This window comes from Podarcis raffonei, chromosome 1, assembly GCF_027172205.1.
Source record: "Podarcis raffonei isolate rPodRaf1 chromosome 1, rPodRaf1.pri, whole genome shotgun sequence".
Lineage (NCBI taxonomy): Eukaryota > Metazoa > Chordata > Lepidosauria > Squamata > Lacertidae > Podarcis > Podarcis raffonei.
In genome coordinates this window covers 123947327-123968615 of record NC_070602.1, presented here as the reverse complement: position 1 = coordinate 123968615, position 21289 = coordinate 123947327, and the positions used below count along the sequence as shown (strand labels likewise).

The 21289-nt window shown below is 44.8% G+C and overlaps 1 protein-coding gene across 5 annotated transcripts in view; it reads left to right on the top strand.

Moving 5' to 3' along the window:
- The window catches only part of MYO1B (myosin IB), a 151832-nt gene that overhangs the window by 32789 nt on the left and 97754 nt on the right, over positions 1–21289 (top strand). For all 5 annotated transcript variants that reach the window (XM_053360620.1, XM_053360637.1, XM_053360628.1 and 2 more), the window contains exon 2: positions 7494–7638. In XM_053360620.1, the coding sequence (XP_053216595.1) occupies positions 7504–7638 (135 nt within the window). In that variant the 5' untranslated portion in view covers positions 7494–7503. The remainder of the gene's footprint in view (positions 1–7493; positions 7639–21289) is intronic.

Genomic DNA, 21289 nt, shown 5'->3' with positions numbered 1-21289 from the left:
CTCGGCCTCGCTGATGTGGTCCAAAGGAAAGCAGAGTGATATGTTTGGCACCAGCTTGGCTGCAGGAGTTTCCGGAAGGAGGCATACAAGACGCCATCCAACCATCTTAGCGACTTCACTCCGGATTTGTATAGGGTTTACTCCTTAGCCTTTTCTTCCCCCAAAGGTATCCTTCAAGGCAGTGGAGGTTTAGGATGAGATATTTCATTATCCTATATCAGAGGTAGGCAACCTAAGGTCCGGGTGCCGGATGCAGCCCAGTTGCCTCTCAATCCAGCACATGGACGGTCTGGGAATCAGTGTGTTTTTTACATGAGTACAGTGGTACCTTGGGTTACATACGCTTCAGGTTACAGACTCCGCTAACCCAGAAATAGTACCTCGGGTTAAGAACTTTGCTCAAGGATGAGAACAGAAACTGTGCAGTGGCCGCGCAGCAGCAGCAGCAGGAGGCCCCATTAGCTAAAGTGGTGCTTCAGGTTAAGAACAGTTTCAGGTTAAGAATAGACCTCCAGAACAAATTAAGTTCTTAACCCGAGGTACCACTGTAGAATGTGTCCTTTTATTTAAAATGCATCTCTGGGCTATTTGTGGGGCATAGGAATTCGTTCATTTCTTACCCCAAAAAATATAGTCTGGCCCACCCCATGGTCTGAGGGACAGTGGACGAGACCTCTGCTGAAAAAGGTTGCTGACCCCTGTCCTAGATGGACTGTCTTCCCAGGTTGACGAGCCCCATCTGCCCCTCACTTCCCTCTACAGCATGTTTGCGTGTCAAGGTCCCCAAGCCACCCTAATAATAATAATAATAATAATTTTTTATTTATACCCCGCCCTCCCCAGCCAAGGTGGCGCTGTGGGTAAAACCTCAGTGCCTAGGGCTTGCCGATCGTACGGTCGGCAGTTCGAATCCACGCGGCGGGGTGAGCTCCCGTCTTTCGGTCCCAGCTCCTGCCGACCTAGCAGTTCGAAAGCAGCCCTAAGTGCAAGCAGATAAATAGGTACCGCTTTATAGCGGGAAGGTAAACGGCGTTTCCGTGTGCTGCGCTGGTGCTGGCTCGCCAGAGCAGCTTCGTCACGCTGGCCACGTGACCCGGAAGTGGCTTGGGACAGCGCTGGCTCCCAGCCTCTTAAGTGAGATGAGCGCACAACCCTCGAGTCGGACACGACTGGCCCGTACGGGCAGGGGTACCTTTACCCCAGCCAAGGCCGGGCTCAGGGCGGCTAACAAGCAATAATAAAAACAAGTTGAATGATTACAACTTAAAAACAACATTAAAATACAACATTAAAATATTGAAGCATTAAAATATTAAAATGGAGCCTCATCACAGGAGGAAAAAGAGGGGGAGGGAATCAAATTGGCTCCAAGCCAAAGGCCAGGGGGAACAACTCTATCTTACAGGCCCTGCGGAAAGAAATCAGATATTGCAGGGCCCTGGTCTCATGAGACAGAGCGTTTCATCAGGCAGGAGCCAGAGTTGAAAAGGCCCTGCCTCTGGTTGAGGCTAATCTGACTTCCTTAGGGCCCGGGACCTCTAGGGTGTTGCTATTTATGGACCTTGAGGCTCTCCGTGGGGCATACCGGGAGAGGCGGTCCTGTAGGTACGAGGGTCCTAGGCCGTGAAGGACTTTAAAGGTCAAAAGCAGCACCTTAAATCTGACCCTGTACTCCACCGGGAGCCAGTGCAGCTTGAAAAGCACTGGGTGAATATGCTCCCATGGCAGAGACCCCGTGAGGAGCCTCGCTGCAGCATTCGGCACCCGCTGGAGTTTCTGGGACAGCTTCAAGGGCAGCCCCGCGTAGAGCAAATTACAGTAGTCAAGCCTGGAGGTGACCATCGCATTGATCACTGTGGCCAGGTCGGGGCGGGAAAGGTAAGGGACCAATTGCTTGATGCGGCAAAGGTGGAAAAATGTCGCCTTGGCTGTTGCTGTAACCTGCACCTCCATGGAAAGGGAGGCGTCAAGGATTACACCCAAACTCTTAACGGAAGGCGATGGCACTAATTGGGCCCCTGCAAGAGAAGGGAGTTGGTCCCTCATCCCCATGCCATCCCGACCCAGCCATAGGACTTCTGTCTTCGAAGGATTTAGTTTCAATCAGCTCCCACGAAACCAGTAAAACACAATTCACACGTAATTTTTGTTTAAGGTTTTTGGCATAATTTTGGCCACAACTTTATTAAAATACAAAAAATGTGAGTGGTTGCTTAGGCATTGGTTGTGACCGCACACGACTGTGAAAGTCAGAAAGGGAAAAACATTTTGGGGAGAGCAATGGAGCAGGGGACCTGCCCTCAGCTCTCCCCAAATGCTCCCCAGGGGCTCTTGCGTGGCCCTAGCCCCTTGAGAGGAGTTCGGACAAAAGCATGGTGAGCCCCTGGATTCCTTTAACGGAATACCCTTGCAGCAGCAGCATTGGAGGGGCAGGCACAGCCAATCCATGCCCCTCCACCAACCAATTCATAAAACCAATGCCTAACCACAACCTTACAAGTTGTGACGATTTGCTACGCAGTAGGCAAAAACCAAATGGCACCAGCCAGTCAGCCAAATGGACAAAATTCCTACCGGGCCCCTGCCCCAAAAGCAAACGACCCCATGACAGGCATAGCAAGGTCAACGTGAACAACCCTAAATGTAGGAGGGTGGGCAGGCGGGTGATCCGATGTGCGCAGCGAAAAGAGGAAGCTCAACGCTGCGCGTAGGGAGTTTAACACTTCTGGCTGTCAATCACTAAATGGCAACATCAAATTCTCCCCAACGACAAGGGGAGCCCAATCACAATGGTGGCCAACTCAATTTACCCGCCCAGCCACAATGGGGTGTCTTGCCAGCCCCTACCTCAACACGTGCTCTCCAGGGAGAAGAACACGTTTTCTCAGGGTGTGGGTGCTGTTTCATGCTGACAGCTTCTAGGAGCCACAGGTGAGAGCTGAGGCCAGGGTGGGAACCAAAGCTGGACAAACTACCACAGAAGGAGCATGACGTGTCCCCCACCAGAGGTACTCCCCTCACCTAACACCCCATACACCCCAAGTAAAATAATGTAGGAATAATAATGGGAAGCATAATATTTTATTAGTAACGTCTGATACCTAAAGGCGTTGTTGATGTGGAGCACTTTGCTTGCTGGAAATGGAGTTTGTCTAATGCTGATTTGAAAATCCTTGAGAATGTCCTTTGGTTAATTTCATTTGGCAGAGATTTATGATATTATAGCATATGGCCTAAAATGGGGCCAATTCTCCACCCCTCCCCCGTGTTCTTTGACTTGAATTGAAAGATTTACAGCTTTCTTTCTCCTCAGTCTCATTCAATCTATATATCTTGAAAGAATGTATTTTTAATACCCTAAATGGCTGAATACATTTTTAGTGCCTGTGTCACTGTGACACCATAAATTAGGACACTGTGCCAGAGGCTATTCATTCAACCTTACATTTACTCGAAAACATGCCTCACTGTGTTCAGTGGGGTTTACTCCCAGGTAAATTTAATGTGATTGCAGCCACAGTTTCTAAATATAATAAAGAAATGGGGGGGGGGAAGGTATTTATGTTAATGATCCTGCCCAGTTTTTGCTTCTGAGGATATTTTGGAGTGGTGAAGGTCTTTAAAAATAGAATCTGCTGAGCTCCTTAGGTCCTGATGTTATTATCCATTTTCTTTTCCTGAATGGATGCTTAATTTGAATAGCACACTGAACTGTTTCCTTGTGCATTCTTAATTTATTTGTTAAAAATTGAGACTTCTCATATTGTTTTTGGAGTTCAATGTGGGATATATTTATGATCTTATTAAACAATTTGAAAGAGTGCTGACAAAGCAGTTGCAGAAAACTTATTGTGTACATGTTTAAGATTGTTGAACACTGGGTAATGCTTAATGATGAGTCTTTTATTAGTATGCCTGTTCATTTTAGCCACTGATCTACATTAACTTTAGGAGGATATTGGTGACAGTAACTAACCTACTAATAATTTCTCTTAGTTATTGCAATACATCGTTGATTAAGAGTATATAAGTTGAGCATCATCATCATTTCCACTTGGTGCAAATGACTAGTTTTTGTCACTAAAGTCTAAGGTAGTTTTGATTTTGGAGTACAGTATATAGTTGCAAGTATTAATAAAAGATATCATTAGATTATCCATGCTAGGGAAACAAACCTTTTTTCACACACACACCCCTTTTCAACAGTGTTTGTCCTATAAATGTTGGGTGTGTGGGTGTCAAGCAGACTTGAATACAGAGCTTTTGGCTACAATTGACTTTGCACAGTGTTTATGGGCAACACCTCAAAGCAACCTATCTAATTTATTTAGATAGACTTAGACAGGCTTGTCAAGGATAAAGCTAACCATGGTTGCTGTATACTAGTTCCAAGATCAGAGGAGGATGCTATCAGGTCCTGCTTTTGGGCTTCCTGCAAGTCACCTGTGTTATGTACTGAAGTTCTCACCCTGGGCCAGCAGGGGGATACTGTAGATAGTTATGCAAATAAGGGATCGAAAGTGATGTTCAGTGATTGGATAGTTTTAGAAAATTGTTACAGTAACGTTGTTCAGGAGCTCTATATAAGCAGGCTGACTGAACCCTTCAGTTCAGTTCTATTCTGGCCTGTGAATAAACAAGAGCTGTTTGAAGAATCGCAGTGTCGTCTGATATGTTCACCCACAACTTAACAACCTGGTTAGCTGATCCAAGAGTTTTTGATCCAGCAGGGGTGCTCTTGTGTTCTCCTTGCTTAATCTTGCTGTAGGTAGATCTTTTTGATTTGGCAGTTTGACCCAGAACTAACGCGGCTGCGTAAGCTGTGCTGCTGTTTCAGTTTGGAACATTTTAAATGTCACTTTAGATCAGAACTCTTTCTTGGTTTCATCTTGTTGGAATAGGAGGCTTATTGGTTTGGCTTTGTCCACACTTGAAATTCCACAGCGGTGATGCATTTTAGTATGGTAGGTAGCTTGTAATTTAGAGTGGTAAAAAACCGAGACTCTGCTTCAGACTGAAAAAATTTAGCCACAAATGACCTTATTAGGATTTGTATTGCTCAGGAAAGCATGCTTTGAGAAGTGCAGGTCCAATGCAAACAAATTTCCATTATTAACTTAAGGTCAGAAGTTGTTGTTTTGGTGTTTCTGACATGGAAAAGTTTGACACTTCGGGTTCTGAAGGTGATCTGCATGAAACCTAGAGGCAGTTGATGCAGAATGGGTGTGAGGTTTTAGAATCTCTTGCACAAAGAATGGGGATGTACTGTATTTTTCCATGTATAAGACAACCTTTTTTCCTGAATTTTTTGTGATAAATTGAGGGGCGTCTTATACATGGGTTATAAGTAGTGCTGAGCCGGGCGCCAGGCACACCAAGCTCCAGCTGAAGCCCCGCAATGCACCTGTCACGATGGCCCGCCCGCTCGCCGCCCTATCTATCTATGTTCACGCTGTGTTTCCCTCAGCTGCAGGCAGCGAGGCTTCGGATTGGCTGCAGGAACTTCCTGCAGCCAATCTGAAGCCGTGCCAGCGTCGCTGCCCGCCCAGAAGCCATGCCAGCGTTGCGGAAGTCAGTCCCTGTGCAGTGAGGCGTACACAGCGCACGGGGACTTACTGAGCTGGCGGCAGGCTGGATTTATGAGCCTGGAGGGCCGCACCTGGCCCCCAGGCCTTAGTTTGCCGACCCCTGTTCTATGAAGTTACATTTTCCTTTTGCTTGGTTTTCTTCTTCCAGACCAAATGCCTTTATTTCCTTTTTACAAAGAACGCAGCAAGGCTTTCAGTCAAGCCTACGTAAGGCGGTGGGATCCTTTAGGATCCTTCTAGTCTTTTCTGATGAGTTTTGTTCCATGCCGGACCCTCCCAGTTCAGTGCTAATACCAGGCTTATTAACCACCTGCAGTCGATTAAATAGCTGGGCTGCCCATTAACCCCTTCAGTACACGTTCACTTAAAGCCAAACTGTTTCCTTTTGTTTGGAAGCCATGGATGCATCTAATTACAGCTTTTTGGAAACATGTGATTTAAAGGGACTCTTTCTATGTAGATAGTGTGGAGATAAACATAAGGCTGCGACCTTACAGTGTGCATTCAATTTTCCTGTACCTTCAGTTAGCTTTGCAGATGGAATAATTCTCATGGAGGCACCTCTCTGGCAAGATAAGCTGCCATGACCATAATTCTACCATGTACATGTTTTAATTAAGGTACAGAGGCCCTGCTTCTTAATGGTTGGCCATCCCAGTGCTGTGACAGCCTGGTTGCTTTTGAGACGTAGTCACGATAATTCTTACAAGGCAGTAAGTCTGCTTGTTTTAGCTGTACATTTGCAACTTGATTCTTTAGGATGGCTATGATTTTGTCATGGCTAATAATAATTTTATTATTTGTATCCCGCCCATCTGACTGGGTTGCCCCAGCCACTCTGGGCAGCTTCTAGCATATATAAAAACATAATACAGTGGTACCGTGGGGTAAGAACTTAATTCATTCTGGAGATCCCTTCTTAACCTGAAACTGAAACCAGAGGTACCACTTTAGCTGATGGGGCCTTTTGCTGCCGCCGCCACCGTGTGATTTCTATTCTCATCCTGAAGCAAAGTTCTTAACCTGAGGTAATATTTCTGAGTTAGTGGAGTCTGTAACCTGATGTGTCTGTAACTCGAGGTACCACTGTAAAACATTAAAAACGTTCCCTATACAGTTGTACCTCTGGTTACGAATGCTTCTGGTTACGAATGCTTCAGGTTACGAGCTCCGTGACCCCGGAAGTAGCTGCTCCTGGTTGTGAACTTTGCCCCAGGATGCGAACGGAAATTGCACACCGGAGGCACATGGACGGCCCCATTAGCGAAAGTGCGCCTCAGGATAAGAATGGTTTCAGCTTAAGAACAGACTTCTGGAACGAATTAAGTTCATAACCAGAGGTACCACTGCACAACACTGCCTTCAGATGTCTTCTAAATGTCAGATAGTTGTTTATTTCTTTGACATCTGATGGGAGGGTGTTCCACAGGGTGGGCACCACTACCAAGAAGGCCCTCTGCCTGGTTCCCTGCAGCTTCATTTCTCGCAGGGAGGGAACTGCCAGAAGGCCCTCGGAGCTGGACCTCAGTGTCTGGGCTGAACTACTGGGGTGTAGATGCTCCTTCCGGTATACAGGGCCGAAGTCGTTTAGGGCTAGAAAAGTTACAGAACCACACTGCAAGGAGACCTGAGTTATCGGCGCCTTCTACCTTCCTTGAATGGCTTTTTCATAGTTGCGATATAGCAAGAGCAAACAGTGGAAACAGTTGTTTTCTGACCTTGAAGGCAATGCTCTCAAGTGCTTCTGCTCAGTTTCTTTTGATTACGCTGCCTGCTGTGAGCAATTTTTCCAAAATACCCCTTCCCCCCTCCTGTGTTGCTATGTGCTTGAAAGTCATTTGAGGTACTTTGTACTTGTGTTTTATGTTAAAGTTTAATCTCCTTGCTTTTGGTTTCTGCCTGCAGTAAAGAGAAAATGGCAAAGATGGAGGTGAAGACATCTCTTTTGGACAACATGATCGGGGTAGGGGATATGGTGCTTCTCGAGCCGCTCACGGAGGAATCCTTTATCGATAATCTCAAACAGCGTTTTGATCACAGTGAGATATATGTAAGTATGCTGTAACCTTACTCTATAATGGAGCTTGTATAGAAAACCTCACTCAGGATCTCAATACCTTAAGGCAGCGGTTTTCAACCTGTGGGTCCCCAGATGTTGTCGGACTACAACTCCCATCATCCCTGAGCTCTGGCCTTGCTAGCTAGGGGTGATGGGAGTTGTAGTTCAACAACATCTGGGGACCCACAGGTTGAGAAAGGCTGCCTCAAGGACTGCCTCCATACAACCTGACCCAGATCATCTGAAACCCTTCTCTGCGTCCCCCCTCCCCAAGAGGTTTGGAGGGCAGCAACATGAGAATGGACCTTTTCTGTGGTGGCTCCCCATTTGTGGAATGCTCTCTCCAGAAAGGCTTACCTGGTGCCATCATTATATGTCTTTAAGTACCAGGCAAAAACATTCCTCTTTATTCATGCCTTCGGCCATTAAACAATCTATGGCCTTTTAAATGTGGGAGGTCCCTGCTCCTGCCAACCTAGCAGTTTGAAAGCACATCAAGGTGCAAGTAGATAAATAGGTACTGCCCCGGCGGGAAGGTAAATGGCATTTCCGTGAGCTGCTCTGGTTTCGCCAGAAGCGGCTTAGTCATGACCTGGAAAAACTGTCTGCGGACAAATGCCGGCTCCCCTGGCCAGTAAAGCGAGATGAGCGCTGCAACCCCAGAGTTGTTCACAACTGGACTTAACTGTCAGGGGTCCTTTACCTTTACTGTTATTATGATTTTTTAATGTGATTGTTTTATTGTCTTTTAGTATGATGCTATGCAAATTATGCTTTTAATGTTGTACACTACCCTGGAATCTTTGGATAAATTGTGGTATATAAATTGAATGATAGATAGATAGATAGATAGATAGATTGATTAGATAGATAGAAATATGGGATCGTTCCATGCAAATTCAAAATTGTATTTAGACACAGAATTGGTCGCTGGTCGCGTCCTAAACAGACAAATAAACACATAGAAAATCAGGATATGCAATGAAGATGTGAATAACATTAATGGAATGCAGTGGTATGGTTCTCATTGATACCTATGCATCAAACCAATGTGACAAACAATAACTAAACACCAAACATGTTTTGACTCCCGAGAGCTCTGCCTTATTAGTCAAGAAATCTGTTGCACAATTTGTCACCCAAAATTAGCCACTTGCCTGATAGTTAACACTCTGAGCTGACCAATCAAATACATAAGGCTGCAAATACCCACTCGGTGAACATGAAACAATGGTGTTTCTCCACACAGGCCCAGTCATATATGTTTTAGGAGCATCTCCAGATCTTAGGTTTTAGATGTCAGCTATCCACCATGTGTTCTACATGGATTTAAAATGCTTACGGTATTTTTTAAAAAACTGATAAATGTTTTGAACCGTTGTATGCATAACAGTGGACAAGTAAACCCATTCAGCTGATAACATGGTAATCCTGAAGCGATGTCATTTCAAGGTGATGAATTGCAATATTTTCACTTGCCTGTTTTATAAAAAATAAAAAATAAATGAAAGCTGGGGACTGAATTTTGTTGTTGGGTCTTCTGGAATGTTTCATAACAACATAAAACCATCATTGCATTAAGACTTTATTAAGCAGGTTGGGGGGAGAGAAGTGGTGCTGGGAGGGAGTTTAAGGTATATGGGGCAACAGAGGAGTGGAGTTGTTTGACAGCATGAAACCCTGGAGAGGCTCAGGATGGTAGAGTTGGAGGAGGAGAGGCAACTTTCAAGGCAGGGCTATCTTGGGGGTGGAAAGGTAACAAAAAGTATGGTCAAGGCCACTTTTAAAAGCAAATGCATGTATTTCGTAACTGGGAAACTTGCCTAGGGGTCAACAGGTGCCCTTGATTCCTGAAAGTGAATTGCATAATAATACACCTTGCTTTTCCTTTCCTTTTGAACTCACTCTGGAGTTTGCTTGGTGGACTCCTCTGTTGACAAGATTCTTGATTTATGCACATGAGATTTCCCTCCTCTGAGCAGATTAACCCCCCCCCAAAAAAGCTTTTTTTGTTTGTAAACTGCTACGTTTTAGGACCTCAAAAAAAAAAGAGAAAGGATCACAGTGTGGGTCTGTCTTCAAAGGGCATTCTTCCCTTTTGATAAGGAGAGTATTCTGTGACTCAGAATTGCTTTAGGCTTTTTGACTGCTCAGCCGCTTGCATAGACTCAGCCAACAGGCTTTGCCAAAGTGAGAGGCGCAGGCTAGTTTGGAACGGTGATCTGTGCAGGTGTACAGCTATAAAGATTTAGAGGTTGGGTGCAGGGCCACAAAGATGTGTGCTCCCCACTCCATGCCGGTGAACTCCCCTTGTCTCACTCAGCTTCCATTTCAGAATAAACGTGAAAGCATTGCTAACCAGAGTTAGAAATGAAACTATAATAATATTAATTTATTATTTGTACCCCACCCATCCGCCTGGGTTGCCCCAGACACTCTGGGTGGCTTCCAACATATATAAAAACATAACAAAACATTAAACATTAAAAAGCCTCCCTGTACAGGGCCGTCTTCAGAGGTCTTCTAAAGGATATGTAATTACTCATCCGCTTGACATCTGATAGGAGGGTGCCACTACTGAGAAGGCCCTCTGCTTGGTTCCCTGTAGCTTCACATTTTGCTGTGAGGGAGCTGCTAGAAGGCCCTCAGTGCTGGATCTCAGGGTCCAGGCTGAATGATGGGAGTGGAGACTCTGCCTCAGGTATAAAGGGTATTTAGGGCTTTCAAGGTCAGCACCAACACTTTGAATTGTGCTCTGAAACAAACTGAGAGCCAATGTACAGTATGTCTTTCAGGACCAGTGTTATATGGTCCTGGCGGCCATTCCCAGTCACCAGTCAACTGCTGGATTCTGGATTAGTTGTCGTTTCTTAGTCACCTTCTAAGGTAGCCTCATGTAGACCGCATTGCAGTAGTCAAAGCGGGAGATAACCAGGGCATGTACCAATCTAGCAAGACAGTGCGCAGGCAGGCAGGGTCTCAGCCGGTGTACCACATGCAACTGGTGGACAGCCGCCCTGGATGCAGAATTACACTTGTTTACCTGCCATTTCTACCATGCCTCTTCTCCTTTCTCTCTCACCCTCTGTTTTATTGCTTAAAAGAGATTTATTTAGGACTGTTAGCTAATTTTCATTTTGCTGTTACAGTGTCGTTCTTAAGGGCTGACAGGGACCTGCTTATAAACAAGGTTGTTTAAAGAAAAGAAAAAGAAAAGCAGGATTTCACATGCTCCAGGCTACAGAAAGCCTCATGGGGATTGTCTCTTCATATCAAGGGCATGTGAGAGCCTGCTTCACTTATATTTATTTTTAAAAAACCTAGCAAGCACTGTGTAAGGGTCCAGACTTCTGTTACTTTTCTGCTTTTGTCTTAGGATTCTCAGTGTCTGTACTGAAAGCTAGCCAGATGAGGGTTTTAGATATACATAGGTAGCCGTGTTGGTCTGCCATAGTCGAAACAAAATAAAAAAATTCCTGCTAGTAGCACCTTAGAGACCAACTAAGTTTGTTATTGGTATGAGCTTTCGTATGCATTCAGATACACGAAAGCTCACACCAGTAACAAACTTAGTTGGTCTCGAAGGTGCTACTGGAAGGAATTTTTTAATTTTGTTTTGGACTGTAACACCCAAACAGATTGTTATGGAATTTGTTTTGTGTGTATGTCTGTAATATAGCCCTGCATTTGTCTGTTAGAGATAAAATGGGATCAATTGTTTTTTCTTTCTTTAAAAGTTCACAAAAGCTATAGACTTTGGTTAACTATTGCCACCCTCGACGTTCAGATGTAGAACTTAGTTTTAGTGTCACCTCACACCATTTTGGGTTGGCAGTTTGAATCCCCGCTATGGGGTGAGCTCCCGTTGCTTGGTCCATGCTCCTGCCAACCTAGCAGTTCGAAAGCATGAAGTGCAAGTAGATAAATAGGTACCGCTCCGGTGGGAAGGTAAACTGCATTTCCGTGCGCTGCTCTGGTTCACCAGAAGCAGCTTAGTCATGCTGGCCACATGACCCGGAAGCTGTACGCCGGCTCCCTCGGCCAATAAAGCGAGATGAGCGCCGCAACCCCAGAGTCATCCGCGACTGGACCTAATGGTCAGGGGTCCCTTTACCTCTCAAGGTGCATAGCTAAAGATGCTGCAATTGAATGTGGCAAATGCATCTCAGAGGACTGTGATTGGCTGAAGCTCCAGACTGATTGACACTTGTAGCATGTGAAATTTATTATTATTTATATCCCTGCCCATCCTCCCAAATGGCCCTTTAGGTGGATTTGGCTGATAAACCTACTGCCTTGAACAACTTTCAGGTACGGAGGTGAGATGCCTGGATTTGCCTGTTAGTTTCTACTCTTTATTTTTGACTCTGTTCCTTCTGGATAGCCAGGTGGTTGTCAAACATACGAGGGAGGAAATGATGACCTGCTATCGTGGCGAAATTAGTTGCAGTGTTTGCTTTGGTGCAATTTACTTAGAGACATTTGCCTTCCGGGTGGTAATGACTATTAACTTAAAACAGAGTTATTGGGTCTGGTGTCAGATTAAAAAATACTTTCAAGCAAGTATGAAAATCCTAGTCATCATATCTTGGCCAAAAAAGAGAAATGATGGGGGCAGCCAACATATCTGATTATTTTCACTTAAAACAATTGGTAGGACCAATGAGATTGAAGTAAACACTTTCTTCTTAGATTTGCCTTTGATTGTCTGTGTAAAGAAGGTCGCTTTTTCACTGAGGCACCAGGTCATGTTCTTGCTACCGGTGTTTCTCTGTTGCTTTTTTTTATTTTCCAAGTAATGCTAAGAATGTCGTTTGTGCTCCCAATCGTTCTATCGCTATGTAAATTTTGCTGCCCTCGCTGCTTTCCCTCCTTACTGAACCCGTTTCCCTGCCCTCTGGAGCATGTTGTACATCTTGTTAAATGTGCTCTACTTAATTGTAAAGCAAACCTCAGCCCTGAAACCTCACATCCTGAAATCTGAAACTTTGCTTGGCCTGACGGATCAAGGAAGGCAAAGACTGCTGTTGGATTTGCAAGAATTTTGAACCTGATACATAGTTAAATGCGCAGAAGGATCCGTGGTGGTTCTGTTCTAGTGAGGGAGCATTCAAGTACATACACAAACTGTTGCCTTCCTCAAGGTGCAAGTTTTCCTTTTTCTAAAGCACTTTGTGCATGTGGGGCTGTGGATAAGAGGCACGGTTCTTTAGTGAATATAAGGCAGTGAGAAAAGCTACAGAGAAATCAAGTGTATATTCAAAGGTATATGCTAGCCACTCTTCTTCCCCTCTCCCTCTCCCACAATCAGGCTGCTTTTCAGTCTCCCCAGGGCTTTAAAATGCAATTTAGGGGGAAAGGGTTGTCATGTGAGATGCCGAAAATGTACTCTTTTAAAGCGAAGGAACTTCAAAGGGAGACTGCTGAAATACACCAGGAATTTCAAGGCTATCGTAATTGCGGGTCGAACCGAGACAAAGAATTTTTCACACATTTTATGCGATAGGTGACCTACCAACATTACTGGGTAGTGAGAAATGATGACCGTGCTTTTCTGCATTTCATTTGCTCCATACCTCACGTCTCACGCACACCCTTCCCACCAAACATTCACAGACACACACACACAGAGTGTAGAGTTCGAAAGTACCGCAAGGGTCATGTAGTCCAACCCCCTTCTTGCCCAACATGGGGTTCAGACCCACGACCCTGAGGTTAAGAACCTCATGTTCTACTGACTGAGCCATCCCAGCAGTAGAATATCTCCTGTAGAATTGTAGAGTTTGAGGGCCATCTAGTTGAATCATCTGCAAAGCAGGGAACTCGGCTAAAGCATCCATGACAGATGGCCATCCAACTTGCTCAGAAACCTCCAAGTAAGGAGAGTCCACAACCTCCCTGGGAGACTGTTCCACTCTCAAACAGCTCTTACTGTCAGAAAGTTTTTCGTGATGTTGAGTCGGACTTCCCTTTCTCGGTCATTGGTTCAAGTCCTACCTTCCAGAGCAGGAGAAAACATCTTGCTCCATCTTCCATGTGACAGCCCTTGAGATACCTGAGCCTCACATTTGAGATCTTTGAACCAGCACCTCTCATTTAGAGTCTTCATGATTCATTTTTTAAATAAAAAAACTTGGGGAAGATCAAGAAGTGGTCTAGCAGTTCTGTCCGCACCAGGGATTCAGCATGTGCTGGGGGCAGGAAGCGCAGAGGAAAGAGAATAGTTGTTACCTGCACCAAGGTAGAAACGGAGAGCACCTGTGAGTCTCAAGGTAAACTACCTTGAGTGGTAACCGTAGAATGAGTCACAGGCAAAATTGTTCTTAGTTTTCTTTACACGAAAGGTAGGTTGTCTATCCCGTAAGTGCTGGGTTGCATAAATCACATATCCCTGTCTACCTTTGCCAGTTTAGATTCTGTATTCTGCCCTTGAAACCGCTTGGCCGTTCAATTGGCCATGATTCCTGTGTTAATGAAAGTATCTACTCCTCCCGACAGAATCAATAATGATGCAATGCAGAATTACATTCTCTCCCTTTTTGGCCCGAGGAATAGAGTTAATGCATTTTTGTATTTATGATTTCCTGGAATACAGTGGTGCCTCGCAAGACGAAAAGAATCCATTGCGCGAGTCTCTTCGTCTTGTGGTTTTTTCGTCTTGCGAAGCAAGCCCATTAGCGGCTTAGCGGCTTAGCGCTATTAGCGGCTTAGCGGATCAGCTGATAAGCGGCTTAGCGAATCAGCTGTTTAGCGGCTTAGCGGATCAGCTGTTAAGCGGCTTAGCGATCAGCTGTTTAGCGGCTTAGCGGATCAGCTGTTAAGCGGCTTAGCGGCTTAGCGGATCAGCTGTTAAGCGGCGTAGCAGATCAGCTGATAAGCGGCTTAGCGATCAGCTGTTAAGCAGCTTAGCGGCTTAGCGGATCAGCTGTTAAGCGGCTTAGCGGCTTAGCGGATCAGCTGATAAGCGGCTTAGCGGCTTGGGGAAAAGGGGGGGGGGAAACCCCCGCAGAAACTCGCAAGACATTTTCGTCTTGCGAAGCAAGCCCATAGGAAATTCGTTGTGCGAAGCACCTCCAAAACGGAAAACCCTTTCGTCTAGCGGGTTTTCCGTCTTGCGAGGCATTCGTCTTGCGGGGCACCACTGTAAAAGAGGGGTGGGCACTCCCCCTCCTGCCTCTCCTTGTCAGTCTTCAATGGCCAAGTAAATTTTCTTTCAGGTCTATTGATCCAGTGCAGCGAGTTCTTTAAGAGCAGGGAAGAGTGCCATCTCTTCTCTTCCACCCCACCCTCTCAGTCGCTGCCTCGCCATTTACTGCCTTTGACTTGGATCCAAGAACTGGCGTGCTGCCTTCAACTAACTAGGGGAGAGATGAATAGGTGTGTAAAACAGCTCTCTTTTAGAAGGTGCAATGAAATGTGCTATGGCTGTGTCTGATTTTCAGCCCATTAACAGATTTGCAAGCTGTAGTGTCTAGATCAGGGGTGGGGAATCGGTGGTTCCCCAGATCTTGCACTGCAACTTGCATCATTCCTGACAATTGGACATCCTGGCTGGGGAACATGGAATATAGGGCGAGATTCAGCAAAGTTGTTGCATGTGCAGAATAAGGTCCACAACAGGATTCCCACCACTCTTTTCCCCTTGGGTGCCCTAAATCTGCTTTGGAGGCTTTGGAAAACCCCAGAAAGTCCTGCTATGTAAGTGGATTTCATTCATTGCCCACCCCCCCCCCACTTAGTGCCACAATGAATTCCTCCCATAGTGTCCAATAGCATCTGGAGGGCATCAGATGCTACGAATCAACTAGTTGGTTGATTGGACTGCCTTAGTGATGCAAATACTCTTGATTGTCCTCAACTCTTAGTGCTACCAGACTTATTAAAAGGCCTTTTGATATATTACAGTTTAATTTCAGTATCTGACTTAACTTCTGTGCTTGTGGCTGTTGTAAATGGCAGCAGTTATTATTAAAAGGATTTCTATACAGTGGTACCTCAGGTTACATACGCTTCAGGTTACATACGCTTCAGGTTACATACGCTTCAGGTTACAGACTCTGCTATCCCAGAAATAGTGCTTCAGGTTAAGAACTTTGCTTCAGGATGAGAACAGAAATCATGCAGCAGCGGCACAGCAGCAGCAGGAGGGCCCATTAGCTAAAGTGGTGCTTCAGGTTAAGAACAGTTTCAGGTTAAGAACGGACCTCCGGAACAAATTAAGTACTTAACCCGAGGTACCACTGTACTGCTTTTCATTTGGAGAAGAAATGCCATGCGATTTTGCAAACACATAAAAGCCAACAGGAAAGCAATAAGCAAAACCAAAATGTGGGATAGCTCAGTTGGTAGAACATGATGCTCTTAATCTGAGGGTCATGGGTTTGAGCCCCACGTTAGGCAAAAGATTCCTGTATTGCAGGGGGTGCGTGGATGAGATGAGCCTTGTAGTCCCTTAAAAGTAAAGGTAAAGGGACCCCTGACCATTAGGTCCAGTCGTGGACGACTCTGGGGTTGCGGCACTCATCTCGCTTTATTGGCCGAGGGAGCCAGCGTACAGCTTCTGAGTCATGTGGCCAGCATGACTAAGCCACTTCTGGCGAACCAGAGCAGCACATGGAAACGCCATTTACCTTCCCGCCGGAGTGGTACCTATTTATCTACTTGCACTTTGACGTGCTTTTGAACTGCTAGGTTGGCAGGAGCTGGGACCGAGCAATGGGAGCTCACCCTGTCGCGGGGATTTGAACTGCCGACCTTCTGATCGGCAAGTCCTAGGCTCTGTGGTTTAACCCACAGCGCCACCCACGTCCCTGTAGCAACTCTATCATTCTATGATTCCAATATGGGATACCTGTAAAGTAGTAATATAGGGAGAGCTGATAAAGAAGGCAGTTTATATAAGAAAGGAAAGGAAACAAGGAATATATTTATTAGAACAGCAAATAAGAGAACTTGAGAGAGAAAATTTAGAAACTTGTGCTTCAGAAATCTGTAAACAATTACTCCTGGCTTGAAAACAAGAACTGAAAAAAGGCAAATATGTGGCAAGACCATTGAGATTAAAAACAAAAACAAAAAAACCCGAACAAATAAAAAGATATTTGAGAAACAGAACAAAGCTGATAAACTTCTGCCCCATATGTTGAAGAAGCAAGAGATAAATAAATAGCCCTATAACCCCCCCCCCATCGGACAAGAATGGGCTGTAACACCCAAACAGATTGTTATGGAATTTGAGAAATTTAATAGAACATAATATAAAATGGAGAGTCCTTTATCGACTGAGGTTAGTAAATTCTTAAACTCTTTAAAATTGTCTAAACTAAAAGAAGAGGATGTAAGGAAATTGAATGCACCAGTTGAAATGGAAGAAGTAAAAGCTGCTCTAAAAGGACTTTCAGGAATGGAAGGACTTGTACCATAACTTTATTTTATTTTTAAACAAAAATTCCTGATGGAGCAGCTTTGACACGCTAACTTCTATGATTAATTCAATAAAAATGTCTAAAAACATGCCAAGAACCTGGGAGAATGCCAAAATAGTAGTTGTTCTTAAAGAAAACCTCTTAAAACTTCTTTGTCATTGTTCAATTACGACGTAAAGTTATGGACCCAAAGTACTAGCTAACCGTTTAAATAGAATAATTGAAAGAGAACAACCAGACTTTGTAAAAGACGGAAGAGTGACACAGTGTAATAAAAACAAATAAAAAGAACCAGGAACCTTTCTTTTTATGGATGCCGGAAAAGCTTTTGACCATATTGAATGTCTGTATTTTTTAATAATAATAATAATAATAATAATAATAATAATAATAATAATAATAATAATAATAATTATTTATTTATAACCCACCCACCTGACTGGGTTTCCCCAAGCAGGCTGGGTGGCTCCCAACAGAATATTAAAAACACAATCAAACATCAAACATTAAAAACTTCTCTAAACAGGGCTGCCTTCAGATGTCTTCTAAAAGTCAGATGGGAAGGTGTTCCACAGGGCGGGTGCCACTACCGAGAAGGCCCTCTGCCTGGTTCCCTGTAACTTAACTTCTTGCAGTGAGGGAACCGCCAGAAGGCCCTCGGAGCTGGACCTCAGTGTCCGGGCTGAACGATGGGGTTGGAGGCGCAATTTTAGAAACTCAGATATATAAGCTAGGCACCAAATGGCCCCTTAAACCTGGGTTATAGTCACCCCAATGGAACATCTGTTCACCAGTTGGTTAAACTAGATAACTCTTGGGAACCCCTTCTAGCGCTACAGTTTTTCGATTCTATGATCTTAATTACATTGCTTGACTGTAGCTCTCTTATGACAATTCACTTGTCCCAGTGTGTGAGAAGGAAAAACATGCGTGATGGAAATGGACTAAATCGGAGGTTTTTAGACTGTGGTTGCCAACCTGGCTGCCCAGAAATCTCCACATATGCACAACTGGACCTGCACCAATCACAAAATGTGCCTGGTGCCTGGGGAATTTTGAACACTGAACCCATGAAGAGAGTTCACCCTTCAAAATGCCTCTAGCTTATCCTTCCCAGATCCTGGAGCCTTGTAAGAAGGGGAAACAGTATCCACTCCTTCAGCCGCCTCTCTGCTCCAAATTGCAGCGTCCTGAGACTGTTTATAATTTTTTTCGAGTCAGGGCTTTGTTACCCACATTTGCATATAATGTATAATTTGCCCCTGAGGTGATAGCTAGGTGTGGGTTAGAAGCTATGGTTAAATCCGTTATAGTTCAAAGCAAGAAGTATAAATGGAAGGTTTGTCATTTCGGTGTCTTTTTTGGAGGGTTAATTACATAACCAGGTTACAAATATTCCAGGGTGGGGAAGCAATAGCATTTTTAAAAATACTCTTCTTTTTTTCCCCTAGCAAGGCTTACAAGCTCTGCTGAGTAGGTCATTTAGCCTCTAAACATAGGTACCAGGGCACACATGTATATTAAATAACACTGGAAGGGACATTGCGGGACAGGGAAGACTTTATAAAGACTATGTGCTCTTTGAGCAAAGGAAGGAAATGCTCCTAAATACTTAGAGAACCAGGTTCTGAAATTAGTTACGTTTTTGTTCGTATGGTTTTTTTCAGGGCTGCTTTGCAGGACTTGGGTGTCCAGTTGCGGCCCCAAATTACAGACCTGAAGGATGTGCTTAGAACAAAATTGGCTCTTGACCAGGAGCCTACTGAATGTTGGACTCCCCTTCGATTATTTCATGTGGCGTTGGAACATTTCGGGACTTGTTGTGCCTGAGGTGTTGGTGAATGTGAGACTCCTTTAATTTAGACTGAAGCCAACTGGGGCCTTATCAGCAAAGTTTATATGGGCTTATATTCTTTCCCCATCTCTTTGGTTTAATATTAGTGTTTCCAATTCTTTGCAAGCTAATGCCCAGGTTCTGGCACATACATAAAAGCCAGCACACACATCAAAATGCCTATTTATTGGATGCAATAAAAGTGCTTCTGCTTTGACTGTGGGCAATAACCCCAGGGCTGTGCAAATGTCATTTTAAAGCATGCTGTGGCAGCATGACATTTGGGTCACCGCTAATCAAATTTCTTCTCTTGCACCCTGGTTTCAAAGATTGGTTAAAGTGGGCAAAACATGCCTCAGGTCTGTACCTGGCCCAGCACCAGCAAGCTGGGCTGCCGCTGGTCTGCACAATATGCTTTCTTCCAATATGCCTTGAAATCATTTTATAATTGGTGGTGGCCTGCCAGGTTGTAGATCTTCATTTTATTACTTTTATTTTACTGTTTTATTATCGTTTTCTACCACAAAATGGTTCTTATTTCCTGGTTTTAACACCAGGACAGCAGAAGCAAGCTCTCCTTTATTTCTGTAGTCATAATGGTGCTAGGATTTAAGCAGAGGTAGATTTAGGGCAGCATGGTCGATTCTTCCACACACAGCGCAGCAGCCAATAGGGTGCCTTCCTGCCTCCTTCCCAAAGCCTAGTAAGTGCTGGGCTTTGGGAAGGAGGTGTGAGGGCTCTGACAGGGTCATAGAGTCCTCCTGCCTTCTTCCCACAATAATAATATAATAAATAATAATAATAATAATAATAATAATAATAATAATAATAATAATAATAATTTATTATTTATACCCCGCGCCTATCCGGCTGAGTTTCCCCAACCACTCTGGGCAGCTCCCAACAGATTAAAAACAGAACAAAACATTGAACATTACAAACTTCAGGTGTCTTCTAAAAGTCAGATAGTTGTTTATTTCCTTGACATCTGATGGGGGGGCATTCCACAGGGCGGGTGCCACTACCAAGAAAGTCCTCTGCCTGGTTCCCTGTAACTTTGCTTCTCGCAGTGAGGGAACTGCCAGAAGGCCTTCGGAAGTGGTCCTCAGTGTCTGGGCAGAATGATGGGGGTGGAGACGCTCCTTCAGGTATACTGGGCCAAGGCCGTTTAGGGTTTTAAAGGTCAGCACCAACACTTTGAATTGTGCTCGGAAACGTGCTGGGAGCCAATTCGGGTCTTTCAGGACCGGTGTTATATGGTCTCGGCGGCCGCTCCCAGTCACCAGTCTAGCTGCCACATTCTGGATTAGTAGTAGTTTTCGGGTCACCTTCAGAGGTAGCCCCACATAGAGCGCATTGCAGTAGTCCAAGCGGGAGATAACCAGAGCATGCACCACTCTGGCGAGACAGTCCGCAGGCAGATAGGGTCTCAGCCTACGTACCAGATGGAGCTGGTAAACAGCTGCCCTGGATACAGATTTGACCTGTGCCTCCATGGACAGCTGTCTGTCCAAAATGACTCCCAGGCTGCGCACCTGCTCCTTCAGGGGCACAGTTACCCCATTCAGGACCAGGGAGTCCTCCACACTCGCCTGTCCCCCCAAAACAGTACTTCTGTCTTGTCAGGATTCAAGCTCAATCTGTTAGCCGCCATCCATCCTCCAACCGCCTTCAGCTTGGTGAATGAGGATGGAGGGCTCTAGGATCTTGCCGGAGTCTCACAGCTCCTCCTCAAAGACCAGCAGCCTCCCTTACCCAGCTTTGCAAAGGTGGTGCAAGGGTTGGGGTGTTTGTGTGTGTCAAATTTTGACCTTTGCACAGGGTGCAATATACTCAAGGTCCAGTCCTGATTTATGTAGGATCACCATATTTCAAAAAGTGAAAATCCAGACACCAAATATGAGAATGTGCATGGGCACCACTTTGGGTGCATGTTTTGCTTCAACATATCTGGATAGTAGCGGCAGTTGTAAAGCATGCAGTGGAAGGGTGGGGAGAAACGTCCATTGCGTTCTTCACAATTGAAGTAATAAGCATGGCCTGATGAGACCATTGAGTCCAGGGTCAACAATTGCCCAGCTGCACCACACCACTGTGTGTGCTACGGTGAATGGCTTTTTCTATCAGAGGTTTTAATGGGCTTTCGTTGCAGAAATTGTTTGAGCATGATCCAGGGCATTTTTCCATATTTTAGAATGTGTGAACTTTTTGAGATGAGAGCGTCTGGTAAGAAAGAAATAGTATTAATGAATAAGGGAGGCAGCCTTTCTAGAAACTCTGAAATGATTGGTTGCTAAGGGACTCTGTTCCAGAGTTTTTACTGAGCATGCATGTATATGCTGTTCTGATTTTGGAAGAACACTTTGTGTGCTCTCACAAGGAA